This window comes from Elaeis guineensis, chromosome 7 (genome assembly GCF_000442705.2).
Source record: "Elaeis guineensis isolate ETL-2024a chromosome 7, EG11, whole genome shotgun sequence".
NCBI lineage: Eukaryota > Viridiplantae > Streptophyta > Magnoliopsida > Arecales > Arecaceae > Elaeis > Elaeis guineensis.
Window position 1 is genome coordinate 78,234,409 of NC_025999.2, and position 26,893 is coordinate 78,261,301.

Sequence of the window (26,893 nt, forward strand, 5' to 3'; positions counted from 1 at the left end):
CTCTTCTCAGCATCACAACCCTCTCTCTCTTCTTCATGGGATTCCAATCTTCGGTTTCCGCACGACCACAGACGAGCACACGACCACTATTTCCCTCTGTGCCTCACGGGCCTTTTTAAAGGCTAAAAATCCAATTAGATTAGGTTTAAGACTTCTTAATTAATCCATATAATGACCTGGACCGTTGGATCGAGAACCAGATCAACTCACGCCCTCCGATCGTGCTCTGACCCACGGAATAGTGCCGTGGACAGTGAAAAATGTATGGAAAACACCCACGCGGTCCGTCATGGACCATCCGGTCCATGGTGGACCGGGGTACAGGGCCCAGACAAGGTGCCTGGGCCGGCCCGCACGCGCGGACCTGGGTCGTGCCTGTGCGTGGGCCCGTGCATGGGCTGGGCCGCGCGTCGGCCTGGACCGCACGCCCGCCTGGGCCGCGCGCCTGGGTCGCGCGTCCCATGCGTTGGCCCTGCTTGGGCCATGCTCCACTGCCTGCGGCCGCCCCGCTGCCGCTCCGTCGGCCCGCCGTCGGCCGCCGACCCACCGTCGGCCGCCGACCGTCCTCTGCCACCTCGACTTACGTGCAACTTCAAAAGCCTGTATCTTCTCCGGTCGAGCTCCATTTTGGGTGATCTTGGTCTCGTTGGACTCCGTTTTTCATCGCAAACCTCACTGTGGGCTCAATGTGGACTGAATCTCAAGGTATCAAATTCTAGCAATCTCTGCCTCGACTCGATATTCGGCCTCCTCCAAACTCCAAGAGCTTCTGGATCTCCTCGTCCCCATGCTCTGGGGCAATCACCTACTGATCATAGATGGGCAAACATGGGAGTCGAGCCAGGCCGCTCGATTTCATCTCCATCGTATGCTGTGCTCCTCCTGATCTGAGATCTGTTCGGAGAATCGTCCTGCGGTAATAGGAATCTCACCTTGCGACGTCGCCTCTCGTCCTCTCGGGTCTCTTGTCTCGTGCCCAATCTACCTCCACCTGGAGCTTCACCTCGCTCTAGACTCCACCTCGCACTGGGCTCCCCGTCAGATAATAATATCCTCTGCTCCCCTTCTTCCCCTCCAGCATAATCCTATCGCCGCATAGCACCCTCAGGATTCCTCCACCAGCTACCATCCTGTAGCCTCTCGAATCCAGTCTGCTAAATGAAATAAGATTTTGCCTGAAATCGGGAATGTACCGGACTTCCCCCAATCTCCTCACTGCACCGTCATGTGTCCTTCAGCTGACCATCCCGATGCGTTTGATCGCACAACTCGATCCATCCGGCAGATATACAGTGCCCTCACTGTTCTCTAGGGAGTCAAACTGCTCCTCTCTGCAACATACATGATAGGAGCATGCAGAATCTAATATCCACTGTTGGGAAGAAGTAGATACCTCGTCAGATATCTCCAGGATATCTCCATCTGAATCGCTGCCGGCCATCGCTACAGCAGCCACCGTCCGATTTTTGAGTTGAGGACAATTTCTGACTAGATGCCCCAACTCCTCACACCGGTAACACCTGATTTTGCTCAAGTCCCTCCTGGACTTGGACCGCCGTCGTCGCGATCTTCTGTCGCTCCGTCTACCACCTCCTACTCTTCCAGAAGCCACCAAAGCTGAGCTACCATCATCTGAGCTCAAAGCTGGATTCTCCCTCCTGAGAACCTCGTTCTGGAGTATCGTCGCGGTGACCTCATCCATCTTGATGGTACTCTTCCCCACTAGAAGAGTAGACATCAAGGACTCGTACGAAGGAGGAAGCGACGCCAGCAAAACCAGTGCCTTGGTCTTCTCCTCAACATTCTCACCAACGCTGAAGAGGTCGGTGGGATCTTCTAGAAGTGGCTTAGATGCTCCTGCACACTGTCCTTCAGCCATCCGCAGCTGGTAAAACTGCCTCCAGAGGAAAAGAGTGTTGGTGAGAAACTTCGCCATATACAACTCCTCGAGCGTCGACCACAGCACCATCGGAGAAGTCTCGCTCAACACATGGATCACCACCTCATCCGTCAGGTACATGCGGATGGTACTCACCACCTGCATCTGTAGCTATTTTCAATCCCGCACCTCCATGATGGTCGGCTTCTCATCGCACAAGAGAGCATCAATCAACTCCTATTAGATGAGCACGTCCTTCACCCTTGCCTGCCATAAGGAGAAATTGCTCTTACCATCAAATTTGTTGATCTCCATCTTGATTGATCCTGTTTTCTCCATCTTCAGTCTTGCTCACCACCGCTGCAATCTGCATCCTTGTACTGCCTCGCTCTGATATCACTTGTTGGGTGGATGTCTGGCTAGGACATCACCTCCCAGGACCTTTTCAGTACCACACAATGTAGCAGAAAAAAGAAGAAATAAAACAAAAAATAATCAAAATACGTGGATCAGCCACAAAAGGGCTCGCCTCCACGGGACATGCAAACTTCACTATGAAAAAAAATTTTATAAGAGAAGACCTCACCCTCAATCCTTGTACACCCAATTCTCTCTCACAAGAAGTTCTCCCTCCTGAAACTCTCTCTCTTGGAAGACCCTCTGAACCCCTGAAGTACTTGGCGTCCGCTGTCTAGAAGCCTCTCTAGAGCCTGCTCTTGCTTCTCTTCTCAGCGTCACAACCCTCTCTCTCTTCTTCACGGGATTCCAATCTTCGGTTTCTGCACGACCACAGGCGAGCACACGACCACTATTTCCCTCTGTACCTCACAGACCTTTTTAAAGGCTAAAAACCCAATTAGATTAGGATTAAGACTTCTTAATCAACCCATATAATGATCTGAACCATTGGATCAAGATCGGAAACTTCTTGGACCGTCCGATCACGCTCCGGTCTACGAAATAGTACCTTAGACCGCGAGAAATACGTGAGAAACGTCTATGCGGTCCACTATGGACCACCCGGTCCATGGTATACCGGGGCACAGAGCCCAGGCAAGGCACCTGGGCCTGGGCCGGCCCCCGCGCGTGGACCTGGGCCGCACCGGCACGAGGGCCCGCGCAAGGGCTAGGCCGCGTGCCCGCCTAGGCCACGCGCCCACCTGGGCCGTGCTCTTGGGTCACGCATCCCGTGCATTGGCCCCGCCTGGGCCGCTCTCCGCCACCTGTGGCCGTGCCGCCGCCGCTCCGCCGGCCCGCCGCCGGCCGCCGACCGTCCTCCACCACTTCGGCTTCGTGCAATCTTCAAAAGTCCGTATCTTCTCCATCCGAGCTTCATTTTGAGTGATCTTTGTCTCGTTGGACTTCGTTTTTCATCGTGAACCTCACTGTGGGCTCAACGTGGGCTGAATCTCGAGACGTCAAATCCTAATAATAGATATTCTATCTTATCAATAATATTACCATAGAAAGACAATTCCATCTGCTGGATTTTTATCAAGTATGTTTACGTTTCTGGATAATTTTTCTTATTGTTTTGTCTTATTCACTGATTCTTTCTTAATGATGAATTTCGTCAAATCTGTTCCTTTGCTGGCACAGAGTACCCTCTCCCTGACAAAATAAACATTCCAAATTCCTTTCAGAGTGAAAGCATATCCCTGTATTCCCGATTTCTGACAAAAGTTCAGACAGAGAAATCAAAAAATGTACCGTTGTGCATGCTGCAATACTAACAGAGGATGGATTTATGTCACTGGAACTCAGTTTATCTTGGTGGCCACCTATCAATTTGATGGATTTGCTGGTTATAGGAACTTCATATAACGATTATTGAGAGGACAAAAATGTAACGTTGTGCATGCTGCAATACTAACAGAGGATGGATGCATATCACTGGAACTCAGTTTATCTTGGTGACCGCCTATCAATTTGATGGATTTGCTGGTTATAAGAACTTCATATAACGATTATTGAGAGGGCATTTTTGAAATAGAAGTGGACAGATGAAATAGAAAAGGTATGTTCCAAAAGATTAAGTTTAGCATTTTTTTTAATATAATAATATCATTCTTTATTATTTCATGATATCCTGAGATATCATATGATACCATATCAATATTATCAGCCAAGATATTTAATCTTTCTTTTAATGTCTTAAATATTATATTGCAAAATGCCTAACCCGGAACTTAATCTATTTATTGCTATATCTAACCTAAATTTGGAGATCTCGAATCTTTCGGTTATTGTTGTCAAATAAAATTCTTTTTGGTCTAATAAGGTATCTTATCTTGTTATTACCATGTCTGCCTGGTATTCAGAGATATCATGAGAAGATTCTTTTATGGTGATTCCTATTCAAGGACTGCTCTTCCTCTCTATATAAAGCCAGGATGCACTGTCTTTTCTGATGAAAAGCCAAAGCCATGCTCTACCGTCAAAGGAGGACACGCACAACCTTCATCTCTCTAACAGATCTTGGAGTGGAAGATTTGCAGCAGCCTTGAGGACGAGAAGGGCCACTGACAAAGAAAACCAAGTAATGGATGGAGACAGAGCTGTTGTGACGACTTAACATATAATCTATTTGAGTTCTTGGTCTGGATGGTGACAACAAACTTCAGAGTGAGTGTCAGATTGGTTGTCTGATCGAATCTAGTGACGGAGAAGCTGTCGATCGATAACTTTGGGTATGGTGAAGTGTAGAATGCAACTGCTAGTAATGTGAAGAAGAAAGGTATCCAAGACATGCCTTTCTACTTTACTGCGTCCAAGTTTCATATCAACGGCTTCTCTGTCACTAGACTTGATTGGCCTGATGCTCTCTGTGAAGTTGTGTCACCATGCAAGCCAATAACCCTTGTAGATTAGAAGCAAGTGTTATGATAATGGTTCCTCCTCTATCTATTACTTCATCTTCAATGTCAGTAATGGCCTCTTGCTCAAGTCTGTCGGTGGTGGAGAAAAATTTTTTGCGGATGGAGCTGCTTGAAACTGACTAGTAGAAGAGCAAACATGAGGCAAGGTAATAATAGCAGACTCCGATCATATCTCCTTAAATTTAATCTATATAGATCCATGTCTTTGGCAAGCCCCCGAGGTCACATCCCTGGGCTCCCTGGGTTGGATTGTGGTGCATCTCCATGAACCTCGACTTGGAAAATTATATAATATGGATTCTGTCTCTCCATTTCGCTCAAAAAAACTATAGAACCATCTAATTTCATCAAGTAGTTACATGACATTTCATCTGTAGAAGTTTCAAATAAATAGATTCCATAATATGCCATATTATAGTGGTCAGAATCGTGCAATATTTCATCCATTGTGGTATGTATGATCTTGGATATCACAGTTGTCATATGTTGCATGCACAATCTTGGTTTATTAACTTAGAGCAATTTCCAAAAATTATAGGATCCAATTATCATATTCAAATTTAGTATGTGTATTAAATCATGAGTTTTTGCTATAATGTTATGCTGTATTAGGCTTCTAGTATCTTTGCTATAATCATGGGATTTTGTTGCTATATATTTGATCTTCGGAGTCAAGAGGCTCAACTTGTATGTAAAGCACATCAAGGCCATGAACATAAAAATGCAATTCAAATCTTATTTCGCATATAAATTTTTCATGGTGATAGAGTAAGATTTTTTCTTGATCAATCAACCATTCTTTCTTATTTTCCTATCATCTTCCGAGTGTTTGTTTTTCTGGTCCTATACTCTCCATCTAATAATCATGACCTCTTCTACAGTTATTTTTTATCTTAGTGTTGATGTAATGTTATTCTATCCTATTATTCGGATAGTTCAAGTATGATTCTAGTTACTCAAGTCCTCACTAGTGATAATTATCCTTGATGGAGACATACCATCAAGATTGCTCTCTTAGTTAGGAATAAATTTAGCTTTGTTTATAACTTGCTTAAGAAGCCTGATAATTGTTCGACAATACTTGATACATGGCAACGTCGCAATACTATGGTGCTTTTTCTAAATTTGGAATACAATCCACAAAGATAGTCTATTTTGAAACTGCTGAGGCATGGAAAAATCTAGAGTAGGGTAAGGCTACTCAAATATATCGTATCAATATGAGTAGATGTCTCAATGCATACTCAAGATTAATCTTCTTTTCTTTCTTATTTTATCACACTTAAAGCATAATGGGATGAAATCAACAATTTATCCATTTTTCATTCAACTTTATGGTGTAATGAAAGAGTTGAACTGAATCTTTCACGATGAAAAATTTTTCAATTCCTTATGGGTCTTAATGACTCATTTTCAACTATTTGGAGCTAGATAATTACCATAGACTCTCTACGGTAAGTAAGACTTTTTTTTGATTTTGCAAAAGAAAAAATAGAAGGCACTACAAATCAAATAGATACAAACTCTTGAAGGTGCAAACATGGTTGCTTTGTATTTTGATAGGCATGGTTGCGATCACTCCGATAACCAATGAGGAGGTCGTGGTGGTCAAGGATGATCATACTATAATTATTGTAGCAATCTTGGTCATACATATGACAGTTGTTATAAATTAAACAGCTACTTGAACCATCATAAAGAACCTAAAACTCTTACTCCTACTACAAGTTATGTTGCCAATGGTGAAAATTCTCTTAGCTCATCTATTGTGCCTAGCTTATATTAAAATAGTAATGCCCAATTGTTATCTATATTAAACACTGACAAAACCATCACTTCCATCAATATGATTAGATATGTCAACGAGGAAGTTAATTTTCTCCTCCTTCTATAGCTTATTGTATCCAATTAAGTATTTAGCACAACTATTTGGGTCGTCCATCCACTTCAACATTAAAGATTTTAGGGAAATATAATTTATGTTCCACTTCTATTTTTTTGAATAAAATAAATTCTTGTATTGTTTGTCTTTCAACTAAATAGACTAGAGTTTCTTTTCTTGCAAATACTCTTACTTTATTTTTTGAACTTATTCATATGGATATTGGGGGAGGTTAATTTATTCTATCTCATACTAATGCTTGTTATTTTTTAACAACCGTGGATGACTTTTCATGTTGCACATAGATTTTTCTCTTATGATTCAAATATAAAAAAAATTATTTGCTTAAGAAATTTATTGCACCTATAAACAATCAATTTTTTAATAAAATTAAAATGATTAGGAGTGATAATGGAATGAAATTCATGGATTATCAATTGCAGATATATCTTGATTCTCTAGAAATTATCCATTAAACATCTTGTATTAGCACACCATAGCAAAATGGTATAGTTGAGCGCAAACATAGGCACCTCCTCGAAGTAACCCGAGTACTATGTCTTCAAGTAAGCCTATCAATCCAATTTTGGATTTGCGTGTTTTAGCTGCTGCTAATCTTATTAGCTGACTTTTCTCCCCCATCTTAGATAGTAGATCTTCTAATAAAATATTGTTTGATTAAAAATGCTTTAATCACCATCTATGTGCCTTTGGATGTTTTTGTTTTGCTCCTGTTCAAGTCAAAAATAAATTTGGACCTCAATCATGAAAGTGTGTTTTTGCAGGATATCCCTATGACCAAAAGGGCTACTATGTCTATGACCTATTTGAGGAAAAAAAATATTCACTAGTAGGGATGTATTTCCCCTTCTTCCCAATCTCCAATTCTTCCTCACAATATTGATAATGGAGATGAACTCATTTTCTCTAATCCTTCAATTGATCATCCATTTTTAGCTACTCGACCTTCTTCCCATTCTAATCAGGATTCTTTTGAAACAACATCTCATGATCTAGCTCCAAAATGCTCCACAAGGACTTGATGCCCTTTTAATGACTTCATGATTTTCAATGCTCACAAATTTCATCCTTTTCTTGCTCACATCAAAACAGCTCATGTCAAAACAGCCCCACAATTGGACAAAATATCCACTCCAAAATAATCTTTCTTTTGATAAATTCTCCAGCTCTCACTATGCATTTGTAACTAATATTGCCTCTTCTCAAGAATCCAAGTTTTTTTTCTCAGCAATGAAACATGCTTATTGGTGTGATGGTATGGCCAATGAAATTAAGGCTTTAGAGCTCAATCACATTTGGACTGTGATGCCACTTCCACCATGCCATTGGATGCAAATGGTATAAAGTGAGGCTTATTGCTCAAGGTTACACTCAAGCTGAAGACCTAGATTATCATGAAATATTCACTCCTATTACCAAATTAGTTATTGTTTGTTGTCTTATTGCCATTGCAGTAGCCAAATATTGGCTTTTATATCAACTTAATGTCAATAATGCCTTTCTCTATGGCAATTTAAATAAGGGAATCAAGTTTTTTCTCGAAAGGGAGAAAAAGGAGAACAATTAGCCTATAGACTCAACAAATCTTTATATCGTATTAAACAAGCCTTCCATAATTGGTTTTTCAAATTCTTCACAACACTACTCCAGGTTGGTTTTGTGATAGCCTAGTCCAATTGGACCAACCCAAGTCACAAGTTGGCCCATGTCCCAGCCCACAAAAAAAAAGCCAAGTGGGAGTCTTCATCTCTATCAAGTCGACATGGAATCGAACTCCTAAGGCTACCAAACCTTAGGAAATCCTCCATAAATCCCATTCTTCTTCTCCCTTCAAGGCACTCCACTAAGCAAAGATCTTTTTTCTCGCTTGAATCCAAGACATATCGTTACCATGCCCACTTGAAATCAAGGTTGAAGACACCGTCAAAGCCCATGCTAAGCCCCAATCCCACCTCCTCTCTTAATTTCCCTTCTTCCCATAATCCTATGCACTGTCGTAGGCCGTTGGTTTTGTCAGAAATTCATTGAAAAGGGAGTTCAACTTCATCTCCTATTTTTGACCGTATTCTTTTTTTTTTCTTTTTTAGCCATCGATGTCACCGTCCCTTAAAGCCGAACCCCAGGCCAAGTACCCAGGCCTCCCCATAACTCAGTGAGCTCCTATTTTTGGATATTTTTTCATGGTTTTTTTGCAGTTAATCACTATTGCAGCCATCCACTATTGCCCACTGTCGGCCGTCTGTTGCTGCCACCTATTGTCGATCCTCCAACCATTAGCCACCACATCTGCTTCCTCCCCTGTTCGGCCAAAGAATGGAAGAAGAAAAAAAAAAGAAAAGAAAGAAGAAGAAAGAAAGAAAAAAACAAAGGAAGAAAAGAGAGAGAAGTTGTCTCTCTCCTCCCTCTCTCTGCCTCTAGACGATGACTGGACTCTAGTCCCTTATTTCTCTTTGAAAAAAAAGAAAAGAAAAGAAATAAGAAGAATAAAACTCATTCTCTCTCCATTTTTTTTCTCTTCATCCATTTTCTCTCTCTAAAAAGACATGCTCTCAAAATAGAGTCTCATCTTTCTGCTTTAAGGATCCAGTTGACCCTTGGTAAAAAGGCCCTGAATCATCCTAATGCCTACGTAGCCTATTGAACTGATTATCCTAGCCATATTGAATATCTTTAAAATTTATTATTGATGAATTCTGTTGATTGATCTTGATTTTGATTCAATCTATATTTAATAATTTTTTAATCGAGTCACTTAGATCTGATCTTGGTAGAAGGTCCTGAATTATCTCAGTGCTCGAACAGTCTATCGGAACGACCATCTGATTAACAATCTTCTTTCTTTATGATTTAATTCTATAGAATTTATCAAATAGAAATTGATCATATTTTTGATATTTTAAATAGGATAAATATATTTGTTTAGCAAAGTCTGAAGTTCTAGGGCGAACAAGGTAACTAGATCTTATGCCTCTTATTTATTTTCAAATTACTATGTCTTTTATGTAAATGATCTATTGCTGATGAAATCATATTTTTCATAAAATAAAGATCAGCATATAAGGTATAAAAAAATATGTTTTATTGTACAAGTGATTCAATGAATATGTTTTATAAAATAACATATTTATGAAATATGAATTTTACTATTTTTTCTATATATGTATATGCATGTTTTAAAAAAAATATAAAGATTTTAAAGATTCTCAAATAACTATAAATAAATTTTAAAATTAGAAAAGTCAACACTCAGAGCTAATATTTATAAGAACACAGTCCTGCCAGTGGATATAAAATTGATATATAAAATAAGAACTCTGTCAATTAAGAAGATAGACTCTGTCACAAGTATAAAGTGACCATAGTATGAATATATGTGAGCAATATTTTGAAATAACACATGAATACATACAAGGATGATGTATGAATCCTATTTAAAATGTTCATGATTTATGTATGCATGATTTGCTTGACAACTTGCTTTAATATATTATTCTATAAAATATTTTATTTTTGTAGTATCTATTTTTTTAATATTATATTATTATAAAAAATTATGCTTAATATGGTAAAGAAGTATAGATTTTACTTACTGAGTGTGAAGCCCATTATCTCCTTTTTTTTTTATAAAGAATAAGATTAGAAACGACAGATGACACAGGCTTAGGACATCTACACTAGCAAGCTTGGAAAGTTTTATAGCTGGATTTAGTTTATTGGATGACTATCGATTTATAGTTAACTATTTATGGATTCTGAGACATGGGTTCGGCATTTGATCTTGGATTTAAATATTTTGAACCAGTCTTGGTTTAATTAATAATTTGAATTAAGCATCTATATCACATTCTATTTTGATTACATCTTTTATTCTATTTAAGATAATGAATGTTAGCTTCATGTTATCATGGGTACCCTGTCGCATGACTGTATTATGTACTAAATTTAGGGCGTGATAGATTTACTCAATCAGTTGATAATTATTCTTTCTTTACCCTCAAATCCAAGGGCAACATCACTATTGTGCTTGTTTATGATAATTATAAACTCATTGCTGGCAGTGATCATTCTTCAGTCACTTTCACTAAACCCTTCCTCCAAGATCAATTTTGAATCAAAGATCTTGGCACACTTAAATACTTCTTTGGCATAAAAGTTGCACACTTCAATAAAGACAATTTTGCCTCTCAATAAAAATATACCTTAGATATTTTCGAAGATGTAGCTGCTTTAGGTGCTAAATCGCACATATCTTGATGGAGCAAAATTTAAAATTACCACAATTATGGAGCTTTGCATGATCCTGGACAATATACATATTTGATAGCTCATTTGATCTATCTCACGTCACCCATCCAAATATTACCTATGATGTCAATCCGTTTAGTCAATTTATACAGGTACCACACCAACCTCATATGAATGCTACTCTACAAGTCTCACAATATATAAAATCATACCTTGGCTTTAGTGTCCTCATGCCTACTTCAAACAACTTTTATCTTAGTCCCTATTGTAATACTGATTGAGCGAGTTATCCTACTAGTCGCTGCTCTGTCATAGTTATTACGGCTTTTTGATGACAGTCCTATCTCATAACACACAAAGAAATAGCATCTCTCACTTCACTGCTAAAGTTGAATATCGATCAATAGTCTCTATTACTTGTGAATTAATCTAGTTCAAAACTCTACTCTCTAACTTAGCTATTCATCACACTCAACTTATGTCTCGCTATTATGATATTCAAGTAGTACTTCATATTACCGCTAACCTTGTATTCCATAAGAGGACAAAACATATAAAAATAGATTGTCATATTATTCAGAAAAACTACAAGCAAGCACAATTTAGACTGATTTCCTTCGTATAACAACCAAAGTACTGACATTTTTACCAAAGCTTTGAGCTATGATTATTTTTTTATCTACCAGACAAGTTGGGTGTTGTGGATCTACACATCGACTTGAGGGAGAGTATTACAGTTGCCAGAATCATGTAAAACTTCATCTATTATAATATGTAGGATCTGTGATATCGTAGCTGCCGCATAATGCATGCACAATCTTGGTATTTCATCTCAGAGCAATCTCCAAAAATCATGGGATCCAGTTGTTATGTTCAAATTAGTATATGTACCAAATAATCGTTTTTGCTATTGTATTATATTATATTAGATTCTTAGTTTCTTTCCCATAGCTATAGATTTTGTTGGTATATTCTACCATATCTGGTCTCCGGAGTCAAGAGTTCAACTTGTATATAAAGCACATCACGAATATGAACATAAAGGCAATTCAAATCTCATTTGGAATACAAAATTTTCATTCCCAGAAAAAATAGAAAAAGGGCAGAGTAAAATAGAGGTCCAACCCTAAATTAATGCATAAAATAAAATTGGCAAATTTATGTATAGAAACAAGCCTGTGTGTAAGGGATTAAGTCTAGAATACTAATTGTGCATCAACTATCATGACATGGCACTCAAGCAAAGGAGTGGAAAATCAAGTTGCCTAAAGGCCTTGAGAACTTGTTAACTCTTATTCTCTTTTTTAGATAGCATGCATTGCGACCCATGATAGTCCACATCTGGATGCAAGGTCCTTCGGCCGAAATCCAGCATAATATTTAACTTGGGCTTAGACGTCGCCCTAATATTCTCTAAACTGCCCTCACCCCTTTCTTCTCCCCCTCTCTGGCCCTCCTCTTCTTCTACGTTTCTTATGGAGCCCACCACCACTACCCATCCACTATTTTGCTTTGCCCATCCAAGGTACACAAGAATTGAAAATGCGGTAGATTCTAAATTTATGGATGCATTTAGTTCGTATTCGGAATCAGAATCAAAATATTGAAATAAAAATCAAAATAATATTCCTTAACATATTTGGTTTGCAATTAGAATTAAAATTAAATAAAATTTATATTTTAGGGAAGAGTAGAGATTGGGTTTGGGGGACGGAGGTATTCTCATCTCTTTGGAATCGAAACAAGAATTCTCCAAAACCAAAAACTGAATGGAAGCCTTATCCAAAAAAAAAAAAAAATGAATGGAAATAATTCATTCCCATTTTATTCCAGTCCATTTCCCCCAACCAAATATGGTCTAAATAAATCACAACTAAAAAGAGTGGAAAAAGTTCTAATCACATGCGTAAACTCAAAATTTTAGCAGCATACCCCTAAATCCAATTGCAGAACTACATGCAATTTAATTATATGAAAAATGAAAAAGCTGAGACATCGAGCAAAACGCATCTTGACAAACGTTTAGACCCACAAGATAGCAACAAATCCAATGGCATCTAAAACCAGACGTATCTAAAGTTTCACTCAAATTACAAAATATCTCATAAAATGAAAACAAAAAAAAGAAGACCAACAATGCAATTGATCATACGCTATTTCAACCATAAATGAAGTGAGTAGGATGACACAGAACTTATCTTGAATTAACGAGCCTAAAACGTCCTGAGAGACCATCACAAGTAGTAAGATATGCAGTTGGTCACCATCAACTTCAATCCCACCTACAATAGAAACATTTTCCTATAAGACCAAACAAGCAATTCATGATCCTACTTAAGCATTTTCAATATGGTGGAGTAGACTTCTTAAGGTTCTTCTTCTTGATTCCTTTGGTGTTTTTAGGGGAATCAAAAGGACTGGTTCTCTGTCTCCTTGGAGACACATCTCTGTTCCAATTGGAACAAGGGCTGGCCTCTACAACCTTTATGCAAAAAAGTTCGAACAAGCTCCATATGATAATCCACTTTGAAACAACAAAAAATTGCACTCACCATTGATGGATCGAAATCAATAGGTGCTGAAACTTTTTGAAAGATTCGTTACATGTTGTGGAAATCAAAGTGTCACCATAGACCTAACATGAGAATTAAGAGTTTTCTTTGTCCAAACTCCACCACTCGAAACCTTTATCTATACTATATATTAAAATAAGAGTTTTGAAATAAGAAAATATTCTTTCTTCATGATTCCTTCTCTCAAATTTTTATGCTGAGAATACATTTTCTTTTTATCTCAAGTACATCGATGTCAACTCGATTTGGGAAGGATGGTTGGAGTTGGCGGCAAGGGACTCGGAGGAGAAGAAATGGAAGGCTTTCTTGGACCGATTCTATCGGATCCTCACCTATTCTTTACTCTTTATTATATCCACGCCTTATTCTTTAGGATGCTGACGTGGCAGAATCGAGACACTGATATATTCTTTATCACCTATGCTTTAAGATTTATAAAATGGTGACTGGAATGGAGTGCTTCCACCCTGATGTGGTGTGCAGCCAGAATACAAAACACCATTTCTTAACCCTTCAATTAATTCTCAAAAATGATCTGGAGAAATCAAGAAAAAAAAAAAAAAACCTTAAAATCTAGCAGCATCTTGATTAGATTCTTTTAGGACAAAAGGACAAACAGTTTAGCTTTGCATACAAACAAGATTAGATCGTCATATTTTAGACTTGGGCTTAAATGATAAAAATCGGAGAGGTGTTTCGGTGGGCTGTCAAATCACGTGAACTACGAAAAAGATGCCACCCCCACCCCCACCCCTTCGAGATGACATGAAATTCCCACCACCGAAGGTCGTAGAGTCTGTGGTCACAAGCCCTACAATTGTTCTTCTTGTGGTCTGGGAACAAACCAAGACCTCACATGTATACAAGGACTAGAATATGCTAAAAGAGTCCATATCAAAACAAGCTATACAAGTTCACATGCACCTCTCATCACAAGTCACCAAAGCATAGCCAGCAACAAACAAGAACCAGAGAAGAACAGGGCAACTACACCTCACTATGGTCGCTGCCCAAGGGGACCATGGGGTGGGGGAGCACCAGTCTGGGCTTCCATGGCCAGCTCAAACTGCCTCAATGAAAGGGAGGGTATAGAGAGGAAATCTGGAGCTTTATCCCAGCTCTTCATGCTGCTAACATTGTTGAATCCATCCCATCCAATATGGGCCACATGCTTCACATCCGTCGGGAATCCAATCTCCATCTCTATCTCCTCAGCATCCTCTTTGAAAATTACAAACAATTGAGATAAGTTCTTGAAGCTTTTGATCAGCTTTTGGAACCCTGCAGAGATGCTAGGCCTAGGAAGTGGGGGAAGCCCAAATGAGCCCTTCGTCTTCCCACTGGATTGGCTTTCACCTTCTCCACCTTCCAAAAGAACAAACAGATAAGGGGGCAGAACTGACAAATACCTCTACCAGATATCGTAACAAGAACAGAAGAAAGAAGAATTTTACATGGCTGCGGTGGAACTGGCTCTTGTTGTGCTTTCTTTGGTTGGTTTTCGCAAACTGCGACGCTCGACTGAGAAACGCAGCCCACGGAGAATGGAAGGATGACAAACCTCTCCATACGGCGGTCCCTCATCGCCTCATTAATGGAATAGAGGAGAAAAGGTACAGTGTGATGTAGGAGGGAAAGAGAGAGAAGGGTGCTTATGGAATGAAAGAAATGAAGTGCAAGTGCATTTGATATATCAGGTAGTGTTGGCTTTGTTAGCAAGACTGAATGATTTCACATATGAGGAATCCAAGTTTGGTGAGAGGAAGGCAGACAGAAGGGGGATATTATGGAGTGGTTTGGGTTGGTTGGTTTTGGTACCTACCTTTGGCCGATTGCAGGTCCAATTTGTAGGGCACTGAGCCCACCAAGTGCTTTTTGTTTGTTTTGAGAACCTTCTCCTGCTACACCTTATCATGTAGGGTCTTCTATTTTTTACCTCCCTTGAACACCAAGCCATCATATTATGATCTATCTCTGCTTTTCCCAGCTTACAACTACTCCTAAATTAGGAAGTTAAGATTAGTCTAAGAGTAAAGTACAAGCAATTTAAAATACTAATACTAGACAGGTCTCAACAAAGTATATTTAGATCAGTGTAAGGTTAGTCTAAGAGTAAAGGAACCTAAAGATTTGCCAATTTCATGGAGGGTTAAGTATTTCTTACTTGTTTGCCTAGTTAGTAGAAAGTCATACATATTTTGCAGTTTTCCTCTGCCTAGAGATGAAGTACATTTGGGGTCAGAAGAAAGCTCTTACACTTGTATTGGCTTGAGATAACACCATTAAGTCAAAAAGCTTTCAGAACAAGAATGGTTGGTTTCACTGGGAATGATCGGTGGGTGATGACACTTAACTGATCATGGCTGTCTCCCTAGAAAAAGTATTGACAGCATGAAGAAATGCCCCTCACAAGTCTAGTGAAGGCATCTGTTGCGGTCCTTTAAAGTACCGATTACCGAACACAACAGTTGCTCCCAAGATCTTAGCTTGCTTCCATGGACTGCAATTCTACCTTTACCACCACCTCATTACATTTGACAAATTACTCCCATGGTTGACACAAAGTGAAGCTTTTAAATTACGACTCTGAAGCCCTAAGCTAAAGCCACTACTCAAGCCTCATTGGAGCCTTTCCCTCCAAGGAAAAAGGGTGTTTGAACGATCTATTAAAGAGGCAGGAATTAGTAGAAGTGGAGGTTATATAAAGACTTCAAATCATCACAACTTACCACTTAATTGGGCCATAGTAAAAAAATGGCATATGACAATGTGCCTCTCAATTGATTGGGGTGTTACTTCTGTTATACTTCTGAATTCCGCCTAGTCCCACCTACTTTTTGAAGACTTCTTCCCTGTGAATACAATTTGTTCAAAAAATTTTGGCTTAAAGTACTATGTAAAAGGTAACTGTGATAACCATGTAGAAGAGGCAAGCAGGATATTGGAATGAGTAATGCAGTGAATTAGTATAAAGTGTTTCGGATATACGCATACCAGGTGAGATTTCCTTTTCTTCAAAGTGGGTCCAATGGACTTTACATGTGATTCAAGTTATTAGGCAAACTTTGATGGTGAAATATCACTCGAAATCCAAGAAAACATTTTGCAGAAAAAAATTTAAAAAAAAAAATTCGTCAGCCTACTAGACAGAACCAACAGCGACAGATGTCCAGAGCAATGCTGAAAAGTTACCAAAATTATTTGCACTACCAAAAGATAATTATAATTATTCTAAATAGTATCAGAAATAACTGCATAGAATTTTAGATTGAAACAGCCATTAACTGTGATTCAAGGTGCAAACACTGCATCACCCAAAAACATATAAAATGAAAATTTGAATTGCATCAAGCAAATAATTTAATATTCCATTAGGTGTTCCATCAAATTATGGTGGTTTTAAGAGCACATACCTTATATTTCAATTTAAAGAGGTCAATCCACTATAATATTATCATAATGGCAAGGTCAGCCAGGTATAACATACTTCAGCTTCATTCACCAGTGATCCCCACATGAGCATTTGCCATCCTTAAAATGATGAAACATGTGTATATCTCAAATAATAACCTTCCTACTGGTGGCTTGACTAATATATTTGATAGGCTCATGACAGTCTACACAGATGCACAGGATCATCATGACCCTTAGAGGTGATCCACCAGCAGTACCAAAGATCCCATATGCAATACTTCTCACCATGGTAATTAAAAGCTGATTCCTTCTGTTATTCTTCCACATCATGGAGAACCAAGTTTGTTCTACTTGAATACCCTAATTGCTTCAGTCTCACAGTTAAGCTCTCCCAATACGAATATATCTCATCCCTTTGGGGATGTGACCTATCCCCCACAACAAATGTGTGAAACTTGTTCTCTAGCTGAATTCCAAGATCAACCTGGTTGTTTCCTGGCCCCTTTCTCTCACATCAAGCTCATCAACTTGGAAGCCTGCCCCCATTTCCTTTTGGAGGCATGTATTTTGACAGTAAAATATCAGATCCAGCATCACATGGTTCATGTTGAACCAATGGTTCAGAAGCCCCTGTTGCAATTTCTCTGTTGTTGTGATTCTTGTGAAGACAAGCTGATAACAATGCTCTCCAACAAGAATATGATGGCTGATGTCATCTTCATGGTTAAAGTCCTGTGCCTTCTCAAGTAGACCTGGTTGACAAAGGAGATCAACCAAGCAAGTGTATCTCGATATCTGGAAATATGCCACCATCTTCTTGCATCGATCCGAAATACTCATAGCCTTCTTCAAACAAACCACCATGGACACATGCTGACGAAACACCCACAAAGGTTATCTCATTTTGAATTATCTTATGTTGCAGCATCCTTTCAAAAAGCTGAATGCCTCCTTCCCCTGCCCATGTAAAGACATAGGAGCCTATTATTGAAGTCCACAACACAACATGCCAGTGATAGCCTTCCTCCTCACATGCAAAGGTTAAAACTTTTGCAGGCATCCGCCAAGCTACCACATTTAGCATACATGCCAGTGCTAGCCGATGCCAGAAAGGCATCAAATCCATGGCCTAGCTTTTCAATGCAGGCGCGCAACTTCCTGCCTTGTTCTAAGATTCCAGCATCAAAACAAGCTGCAATGATGGTTGTGGGCTCTGTGAAACATCCTGTGGAAAGGAGCTCCAGACCTTCTTCACCGTTACCATTTTGCACATACGCAGCAATCATAGCACTCCATGAAACATTTTTGCTATTAGACCATCAATACACTGAGACAAAATATTAAAAATGATTGGTGAAGCTTCAGTTTGCCACACTTGCAAGACATGTCTATGAGTGAATTCCTAATAAATGATACGTGCTACTACCCAATTCTTAGGTTTTGAGCTTCCTTATTCCAGCAGAGCTAATGTACCAGCTACCACCAATGCCATGAAGAAGGTGAACAGATTAAACTTAAGCCCAATCTCCACCATGTTAAACAGAAGTTGCAGGGTAGTCATAACCAACCCATTTTGTGCTTGCCCATTAATGATTGTTTTCGAACTTGAGACATCACAAAGGGGTGACATCTTGAACATTTTCATCCAAGGTTCGCTGTACCGGTACCGAACAGCATGCCGATGCCGGACCGGTACCGTACCGACATACGGTACACCCAGGCGTACCGGTCCGATACCGGTACATAATTTTTTTTTTTATTTTTATTTTTTTTTTGAATTTTTGAAGTTAATAATTGATAAATATAACTTCAATATGGCATTATATTGCATATTATTGACATATTTGGGTTCAATTTGGAGTTAGATTGCGGTACAAAGACTCTTGATCCAAAATTTCAAACATATATTTATTTACATTATATTTCAACTATGTCATCTTAAAATTAAAGAAAAAATATATAAAATATGCATTAAAATATATCTAAATATTTAAGTACAAAGCGCAATAACTGATATACGAACCTTAAGATGTACTCTGCATTTAATTTCTTGTCGAGTGTCTGTGACGCTCGTAGATGTCTGGATCATCAACATAGTCTGAAGGGATATCAGTCCAACCCTCTAGCCAAGCTGCACCGTCCTCTCGAATATTCATCATCCCATAAGACATCCTCTCTGGATTGTAAGACATCTCAGACCTCTCGCTAAAATTCTGACTCTGAGAAGTATCCTCAAGATGATGGTACGGTTGTGAAGGAGCCCATCCAAATATACCAGTAGCCATGGGTGTTCTCTGAGAACTCTCAGAGAACACTGAATAAGCACCAGGCCCTCCCCCCATGTGAAGTGGGCCACGCTCATTTCTCTCCCCTCTCTCTCCCCCCAACCATGTGAAAAGGCCCCCACTTTCCCCCCTCCCACCTTTTCCTGGGTGGTACGGTTCGGTTCACCCCGAACTGGTCCAGAACCGAGCCGTACCGTCCAATTCCGAGCGGTATGGGCCCGAACCGCACCGAACCGCCCGGTTCGGTGCGGTTCGGGATTGTGTTCCGAAAAAAAGGCCCAAACCGGACCAGTAAGGGACCGGTCTGGCTCGGTACGCCCGTACCGGGCGGTTCGGCCTGGTACGGCGAACCATGTTTTCATCAATCCATTGATATCTCCATTCTGTAAATGAGCACAAATCACAATATTCCATGAAACAGTTTCCCTCTCATTCATCATACTGAAAACTCTCTCCAAACATTCCAAGGCACCACGTTCAGCATAGAAGTCAAGAATCAAATTCAGCAACACAACATCCAATTGAACCCCATTCCTTATAATACATCCATGGATTCTCAAACCATTTTGAGATCATTAAATCCCACGCAACCCTTCAAGACACCAGCCAGAGTAAAGCAGTTCGGCAAAATCCCATCAGTTAGCATGTGCATAAAAACTCTTAGCCCCATTTCACACTCTTCATTCCGAGAGAAACCCAAGACAAGAATAGTCCATGTGGACACATCTCTTTCGCAGATTTCCCCGAACAAGTTGTGTGCAAGATCGAAACAGCTGCACTTGACATAGAGAATGAGAAGACCAGCGCCCACCTGCCCATCTCGAGCCAAGCCCTGCCTTGATTACTCTGGAAATCTTTAAGCAAATTGATGAAAGCTCCCCAAGGGTTATTTATGGAGTGAGGTTAAAAATTTTGGTTGGAGAGTGATAAATTAGTGTTGAAAAAGAAGAGCAGAGATCGACGGAGGAAGGGCGCGGGAAATTTAAATCGTTGGTAGAATTAACGGTTGCGCTCTTCAACAGTGGCATCCGGAATTTCCCGGGCTAAATGATGGGCTACTATTATTGAAGGTTGTTACAAGTCTCCAAGAAAGAAGAATAATAATAAAATAAATGAAATGAAAAAACCACGCCACCAGCCTTGCATTAGGCTGCAGTGATCACCACTTAACCATACGTAACATCCTCCGCAATAAAAGAAAAATTTTTAGTTATATATAAAAAAAAATTACTAAAAAAAAAAAAAAAAAAAAAAAAAAAAAAAAAAAAAAAAGAGAGAGAAAAGCACTTATCTATGCAGAAATATCAGTGCAAGAGATGGAAAGAGCTTTTTTGTCCATCTGAAGCGCTGATCTAAGGCCAACGAAGAAAATTGAACCATAGACAATAGCTAGGATTTGCAATCGAAAAGAGGAGAAGAGAGAAAAGACGGATAAAATAGGACTGGCGGATTTCAGAGTGTTCGACCGACCTAACCGAAAATATCGAAAGTTCACGAGTATGTGAGTAATGGGTGAAATCTAGATCCGAACTCCGAATCCGTTAAGAAGCAAACAAGTGTACCCCAGGCCTAAGACGGTAGAAGCCCATATAGGCCCATTCACTATAATCTCAGCTTAACAGCTGAAGTATAAATAGCATGTAACAGAGACCTAATGAGTTTTTCAAATAAAAAAAAGAACGAATGCAAACTTCCATCTTAAATTTTCTCTTCAAATCCAACTCCCGGAACCCTCTTCCTCTCCTCTGAATTCTTCCCTTCCTTCTCTATTTCCCTCTCAGATCTACCTGAAATCTTTTTTCTTCACTCATTGTACCTGGATCTACTCAGATATGAGAACAATCAGCCAAAAAATCTTACCTCAGAGCTTGGGATATTATAAATTTGGTATCAAAGCAATGAAATCCTTGGATCTGAGGGCGCGGACACCACTCTCACATAGATCTATCAAATTTAGCCGATCAGCAATAGGTATTCAGTTGATCTCTAAATTTCACACACAGTAAATAGAAATAGCAATAGATTTGATCTGAATCAAGAGTTTGATCTTTGAACTTCACATAGTAGACAATAATAGCATTAGATCTGACATGTACCAAGATTTGAGAGTGATTACTATTTCAAAAAAAAAAGTTAGAAACAACAACCAGGCCTCAAGATCATCATCGGCCATCTTGGCTATAAATTTTTTGTAGTCAGGAGAGAAGTAGTATAAAAATTTACTCAAAGTAGCTTAAAAGAATTCAAAATAGGGGTGAAAAATAGAAACAGAAATAAATATCAAAATCAATTCTTCTGGGAAGAAGAAGGAATGGCTGAGCAAATTAGATTGAGAGAAATTAGTGAAAATCTCAAAATTTTAGAAAAAAAAATTGCAGGTACTTATCACTGAATGCCATAGTCAGATAGAAGGAAGAATTCAACAAGCTATTGAAGAATATAACACCAAAATCGAAGTTCTGACAAGGTAGTTAGATGAGATACAACTAGAAGAAAAGCAAAAATATGAAGCATTACAAATTGAAGCAGCAAAGAGGCATGAAATCATGATGCAGGAACAGAATCGTAGGCATGAGCAGTTGCTGAAGCTCATGTCATCCCAGCCATCAGTATCTCAATCCGTTACTCCAATCTCTGCATACAACACCCCCATAGTTATAAAAAGTGGACAGACAAATGTTCAAGATCAACCTGATGCAAGTTCCTCAGCATTAGCAGACGAAGATAAGGATAAGGGAATACTACCCACTCCGTACAAGCCAATGGACAGGATGGAGGACATTCCAGGGAAAACAAACTTTCATATACCTTATCTAAAGTTGAAATTCCCAACCTTCAGTGGAGAGGAACCTAGAGAATGGGACAGTAAATGAGAGCAATACTTCAAAATATATCAAATCCCTATTACTCCCTAAGTAGAAATAGCCACAATGCATCTCATAGAAAAGGCACACAGATGGAAGGAAGAATACCTGATAGATAAATCAAATCTGAATTGGAAGGAGCTAGTAGAAGCAGTGAACAGAAGGTTTGATAATAGCAGTATGAAGCAGCTAATTAGAGAATTTAACAAATTGGTACAAACAGGGACTGTGGAGGAGTATCAGGAGAAGTTTGAAGATCTGAGAGCTAGAATGCTGTATTACAATCCAGCACTTACCAAAAGGTATTTCATAGAAAGCTACATTAATAGATTAAAAGAAGAGCGGGTACCATTTATTGATTTATCTCATCCTACCACATTGAAAGAAGTATATGAACAAGTCAAATTATATGAACAAGCATTGGCAGTAATGTGGAGGAAGAGCAAAATAGTTAATAGAACAACCACCTCACAACCTGCTGGGTATCATGTTCTAAGAATTGCTGCACAAGGAGAAAACCACAAACCTCAAAGTATCAGAAATGTCAACTTACCTCAGGAAGTCAGCAAGCAACAATGGGAACAGAGAAGGGCTACCGACCTCTATTTTAAATGTGGAAAAAAATACCATGTAGGCCATTAGTGCTCATAGAAGTCAGCCCATTCCACCAATGCCACAGTAGAGGCAGATGAAGTATTTGATGAGCATCTTTTACATGAGGAAGAAGAAAAAGAGAAAACCATGTTGGAAGATGAAAAAGAAAATGAGTTGGAAATTATAGTTTATGCTTTAGTTGGACAGAATCAGTATGAAACCATCAAAATATTGGAAGAAGCAGGTAATAAGACGGTGATCATCTTGATTGACACTGGCAGCACTCACAGCTTCATAGATTTTCAGGTAACTAAAGAAGTGAAGGCTACTCTTACCCCTACAACCCTTCTTATAGTGACTGTGGCCAATGGACACAAGGTCCTAAGTAAATTAAAATGTGCCAATTTCTAGTGGACCATGCAAGGAGAACCATATCAGGCATATCTAAGGGTGATCAAGCTGGATGGATCTAGTATCATTTTGGGAATAGATTGGTTGAGAACCTATGGGAAGGTAACTTTTGATTATCAAAATAATTCTATTATATTTACCAAGGATGGAAAATAGATGACACTTAGAGGTATAATCGAAGGGTCAAAACTAAAATTTACTAAGATCAAACTTCAAATGATTACAGCTACACAATGGTATAAGACTGAACTGAAAAAAATTTATTGTGCTATTGGGCACATGATAAATATTGTGAAAGACAAAGGAGAAGCTGAGATATCTTATAAAGTGAAGGAGGTCCTAGAATAATACTCGGATATATTCTAAGAACCTAAAGGATCGCCCTCTAGTAGACCACAGGATTACAAAATATCTCTACTGCCAGGAACCAGCCTTGTTAACATTAGACCATACAGGCACACCTTTGAGCAAAAGGATAAAATAGAAAGGCAGATTCAAGAAATGCTTAAATTCACAATCATATAAACCAGTACCAGCCCTTATGCCTCACCTGTACTTTTAGTTAAGAAGAAGGACAACGATTGGAGATTCTATGTGGACTATAGGCAATTGAACAAGGCAACTGTGAAGGACAAGTATCCCATCCCACTGATTGATGATCTACTGGATGAGCTTGTAGGGTCTCAATATTATTCTAAAATAGACTTGAGGTCTGGATATCACCAGGTGAGGATGAGCCCTGAAGATGTGCACAAGACTGCATTTAAGACTCATATGGGATGTTATGAGTTCTTGGTCATGCCTTTGGGGCTAAGCAATGTACCTACAACATTCCAAACCATCATGAATGAGGTTTTTTCTTCCTACCTCGAAAAATTTGTATTAGTTTTCTTTGATGATATTCTTGCGTACAGTAAAATATTGGAGGAGCATACCTCAAGGAGGTCCTAAACCTATTGAGGAAGAACCAATTGTATGCCAAAAGGTCCAAGTGCTTCTTCGAACAGCAACAAATGGAGTACTTTAGGCACATCAATACAAGAGGAGTGGCCAATGATCTAGATAAGGTGGCAGCAATGAGAAGATGGCCTACACCAACTATACTCAAAGAATTGAAAGGATTTCTGGATCTCATAGGGTAGGTACTATAGGAGATTCATAAAAGGATATGAAACATCAGTAAATCTTTAACTGAACTTCTCAAAAAAGATAACTTTCATTGGAATGAGGAGGCTCAAGAAGCCTTTGAGAAATTGAAGGAGGTAATGATAACTGCCCCAGTCCTAGCAATGCCCAACTATACCTTACCATTCATACTAGAAGTGGATGCTAGTAGATATGGAATTAGTGCAATGCTCATTCAACAAAAAAGACCTGTAGCTTACCTTAGCAAAAGATTGAGTGAAAAGCACAAAGGGCTACCATATATGGAGAGGATTTTTAGCCATACTGATGGCAATCTCTAAATGGAAGCATTACATCAGCTCCAAATCTTTCATTATTAAAACTAATCACCAAGCCTAAAATATTTACTAGAGCAAAAGATTACTATAGCCATTCAGTAGAAAGAAATACTGAAGCTCCTAGGGTTGGATCATTACATACAGTACAAAAAAGAGAAAAAAAATCTGGCAACTGATGCCCTATCAAGATGGAGATTAGAAGAAGGATGCACAAAGGCTATAACTGCAGCAGTACCCACTTGGAGAGTGAGATTACAGATAGCTATAAAGGAAATCAGCAGATCCAACAGATCATAGTAGAGAAACTTATCCAACCTGATTACTCTTATCATCAAGGAGTGTTCAAATTCAAAGGAAGAATTTATGTGGGAAGCACAAGATGATTAAGACAGAAACTATTAGAAGTAATGCATGCATCATCTCTAAGGGGCCATTCTGGAATGAGTCATACCTACAGGAGAATTAAGCAGCTATTTTACTAGTCTGGAATGAAAAGAGAAGCAGAAGAGAAGATGAAAGAATGTGAAATCTATATCAAGAATAAAATTGATGGAACTCCTTATGCAGGTCTATTACAACCACTACAAATTCCAACTCAGGCTTGACAAAAAATCAGCATGAATTTCATAGAAGCACCGCCCAAATCATAAGATAAAGATACCCTGTTAGTGGTAGTAGACGGACTCACAAAGTATGCACATCATATTCCCCTAATACACCCCTATACAACACAGGAGGTAGTAAGATCATTTCTAGATAATGTGTACAAATTGCATGGAATGCCTCAGGGCATAATATCGGATAGGGACAAAGTATTCACCAGCCAAGTATGGTAGGATCTATTTAAATTAATCGGGGTCAAACTACAACTTAGCATAGCCTACCATCCCCAGACAGACGGACAAACAGAGAGGATGAACCGCTGCTTAGAAACTTACCTTTACTGCTTTTGTTTCCAGAGTCCGCACAAATGGCACAAGTGGATATCCCTGACTGAATGGTGGTATAACACTAACCACCATTCCTTCTTAGGGATGACACCCTATTAAGCCTTGTATGGGCAGCCTCCTCTAATGTATCTCATGGTCCAGTTGGGAATGGGAGTACTCACCATAGTGGAAGACTGGAACAGGGACAGAAGCAAGATGACACAGATATTGAAAGATAAACCGAAAGAGACTCAAAACCACATGAAACAAAATGCAAACAGAAAAAGAATAGACAAAGAGTATCAAGTTGGAGACATGGTATACCTTAAGCTTCAACCATACAGGCAAAGCACAGTAGCCATCCGTAAGAATCTTAAGCTTACCTCACAATACTACGGTCCATTCAAAATATTAGAAAGGATGGGACCGATGGCTTACAGGCTACAACTTTCCAAAAATCCTAAATACATTCAGTATTTCATGTATTCCTACTTAAACAAGGGATACAGAACCCACAACAGGCCTCTCTAACAGTTTTCCTCACAGGGGAAGACGGACAGCTACTGGAACAACCAAAAAAAATACTGGACCATAGAATGATCCGTCGAGAGAACGAGGCAGTTACCCAAATGTTAGTCCAATGGAGTAATTTAGGCAAAAGAGAAGCTATCTAGGAGGACTACTGGGTCCTCAAGAGTCAATACCCTCAGTTTGATCCTTAAGGACAAAGATCTTTTGGAGTAGGAGGGGATGTAATACCCTCTGCAATAAAAGAGAGACCTTTAATTGTATAAAGGAAAGAAATAGCTAAAAAAGGGAGGAAAAAGCATTTATCTATGAAGAAACATCAGTGCAAAGGATGGGAAGAGCTTCTTTGTCTATCTAGAGTACTGATTTGAGGCCAACGAAGGAGATTAAACTATAGACAGCGGCTAGGATTTGCAGTCGGAAAGAGGAAAAGAGAGGAAAGACAGACAAGATAGGACTGAAGGATTCCAGAGTGTTCGGCCGACCTAATCCAAAATATCTGGGATCCACGAGTGTGTGAGAAATGGGTAAAATCCAGATCCGAACTCCGAACCCGTTAAGAAGCAAGCAAGTGCAGCCCAGGCTCAAGACGGCAGAAGTCCATACATGCCCATTTACCGTAATCTCAGCTTAACAGCTGAAGTATAAATAGCATATAATACAGAGCTAATGATTTTTTCAAGTAAAAAAAAAAGAATGAATAAGAACTTTCATCCTAAATTTTCTCTTCGGATCTAACTCTCGGAACCCTCTTCCTCTCCTCTGAATTCTTCCCTTCCTTCTCTATTTCTCTCTCAGATCCACCTGAAATCCCTTTCCTTCACTCACTGTACCTAGATCTGCTCAGATCTGGGAACAATCAGTCAGAAAACCTTACCTCAGAGCTTAAGATATTACACCACATCAGAAATGAAGGGTTTCAAGGA

The 26,893-nt window shown here is 39.3% G+C and overlaps 1 protein-coding gene and 2 pseudogenes across 1 annotated transcript; all 3 read right to left on the minus strand.

Annotated features, from left to right (window-relative positions):
* Positions 1 to 12,942: 12,942 nt before the first annotated feature.
* Positions 12,943 to 15,252, minus strand: LOC105034764 (CRIB domain-containing protein RIC4). The gene is made up of 3 exons (XM_029261713.2): positions 14,934 to 15,252; positions 14,473 to 14,844; positions 12,943 to 13,188 (listed from the first exon to the last, which is right to left on the minus strand). Exons 1-2 carry the CDS (start codon positions 15,061 to 15,063, stop codon positions 14,477 to 14,479), a joined length of 498 nt encoding a protein of 165 aa, XP_029117546.1. The 5' UTR covers positions 15,064 to 15,252; the 3' UTR covers positions 12,943 to 13,188; positions 14,473 to 14,476.
* Positions 15,253 to 15,342: 90 nt separating this feature from the next.
* Positions 15,343 to 18,641, minus strand: LOC114913151 (putative pentatricopeptide repeat-containing protein At3g23330; annotated as a pseudogene).
* Positions 18,642 to 18,680: 39 nt separating this feature from the next.
* LOC140859332 (pentatricopeptide repeat-containing protein At1g06140, mitochondrial-like) lies at positions 18,681 to 20,019 on the minus strand (annotated as a pseudogene).
* Between the last annotated feature and the right edge of the window lie 6,874 nt (positions 20,020 to 26,893).

Excerpts from the sequence above, each read along its gene's own strand:
- LOC105034764 (XM_029261713.2), bottom strand. The coding sequence starts at position 15,063 with ATGAGGGACCGCCGTATGGAGAGGTTTGTCATCCTTCCATTCTCCGTG. Across the intron at positions 14,845-14,933 it reads GCCAGTTCCACCGCAGCCAT|GTGGAGAAGGTGAAAGCCAA; the intron begins GTAAAATTCTTC and ends TTCTTTTGGAAG.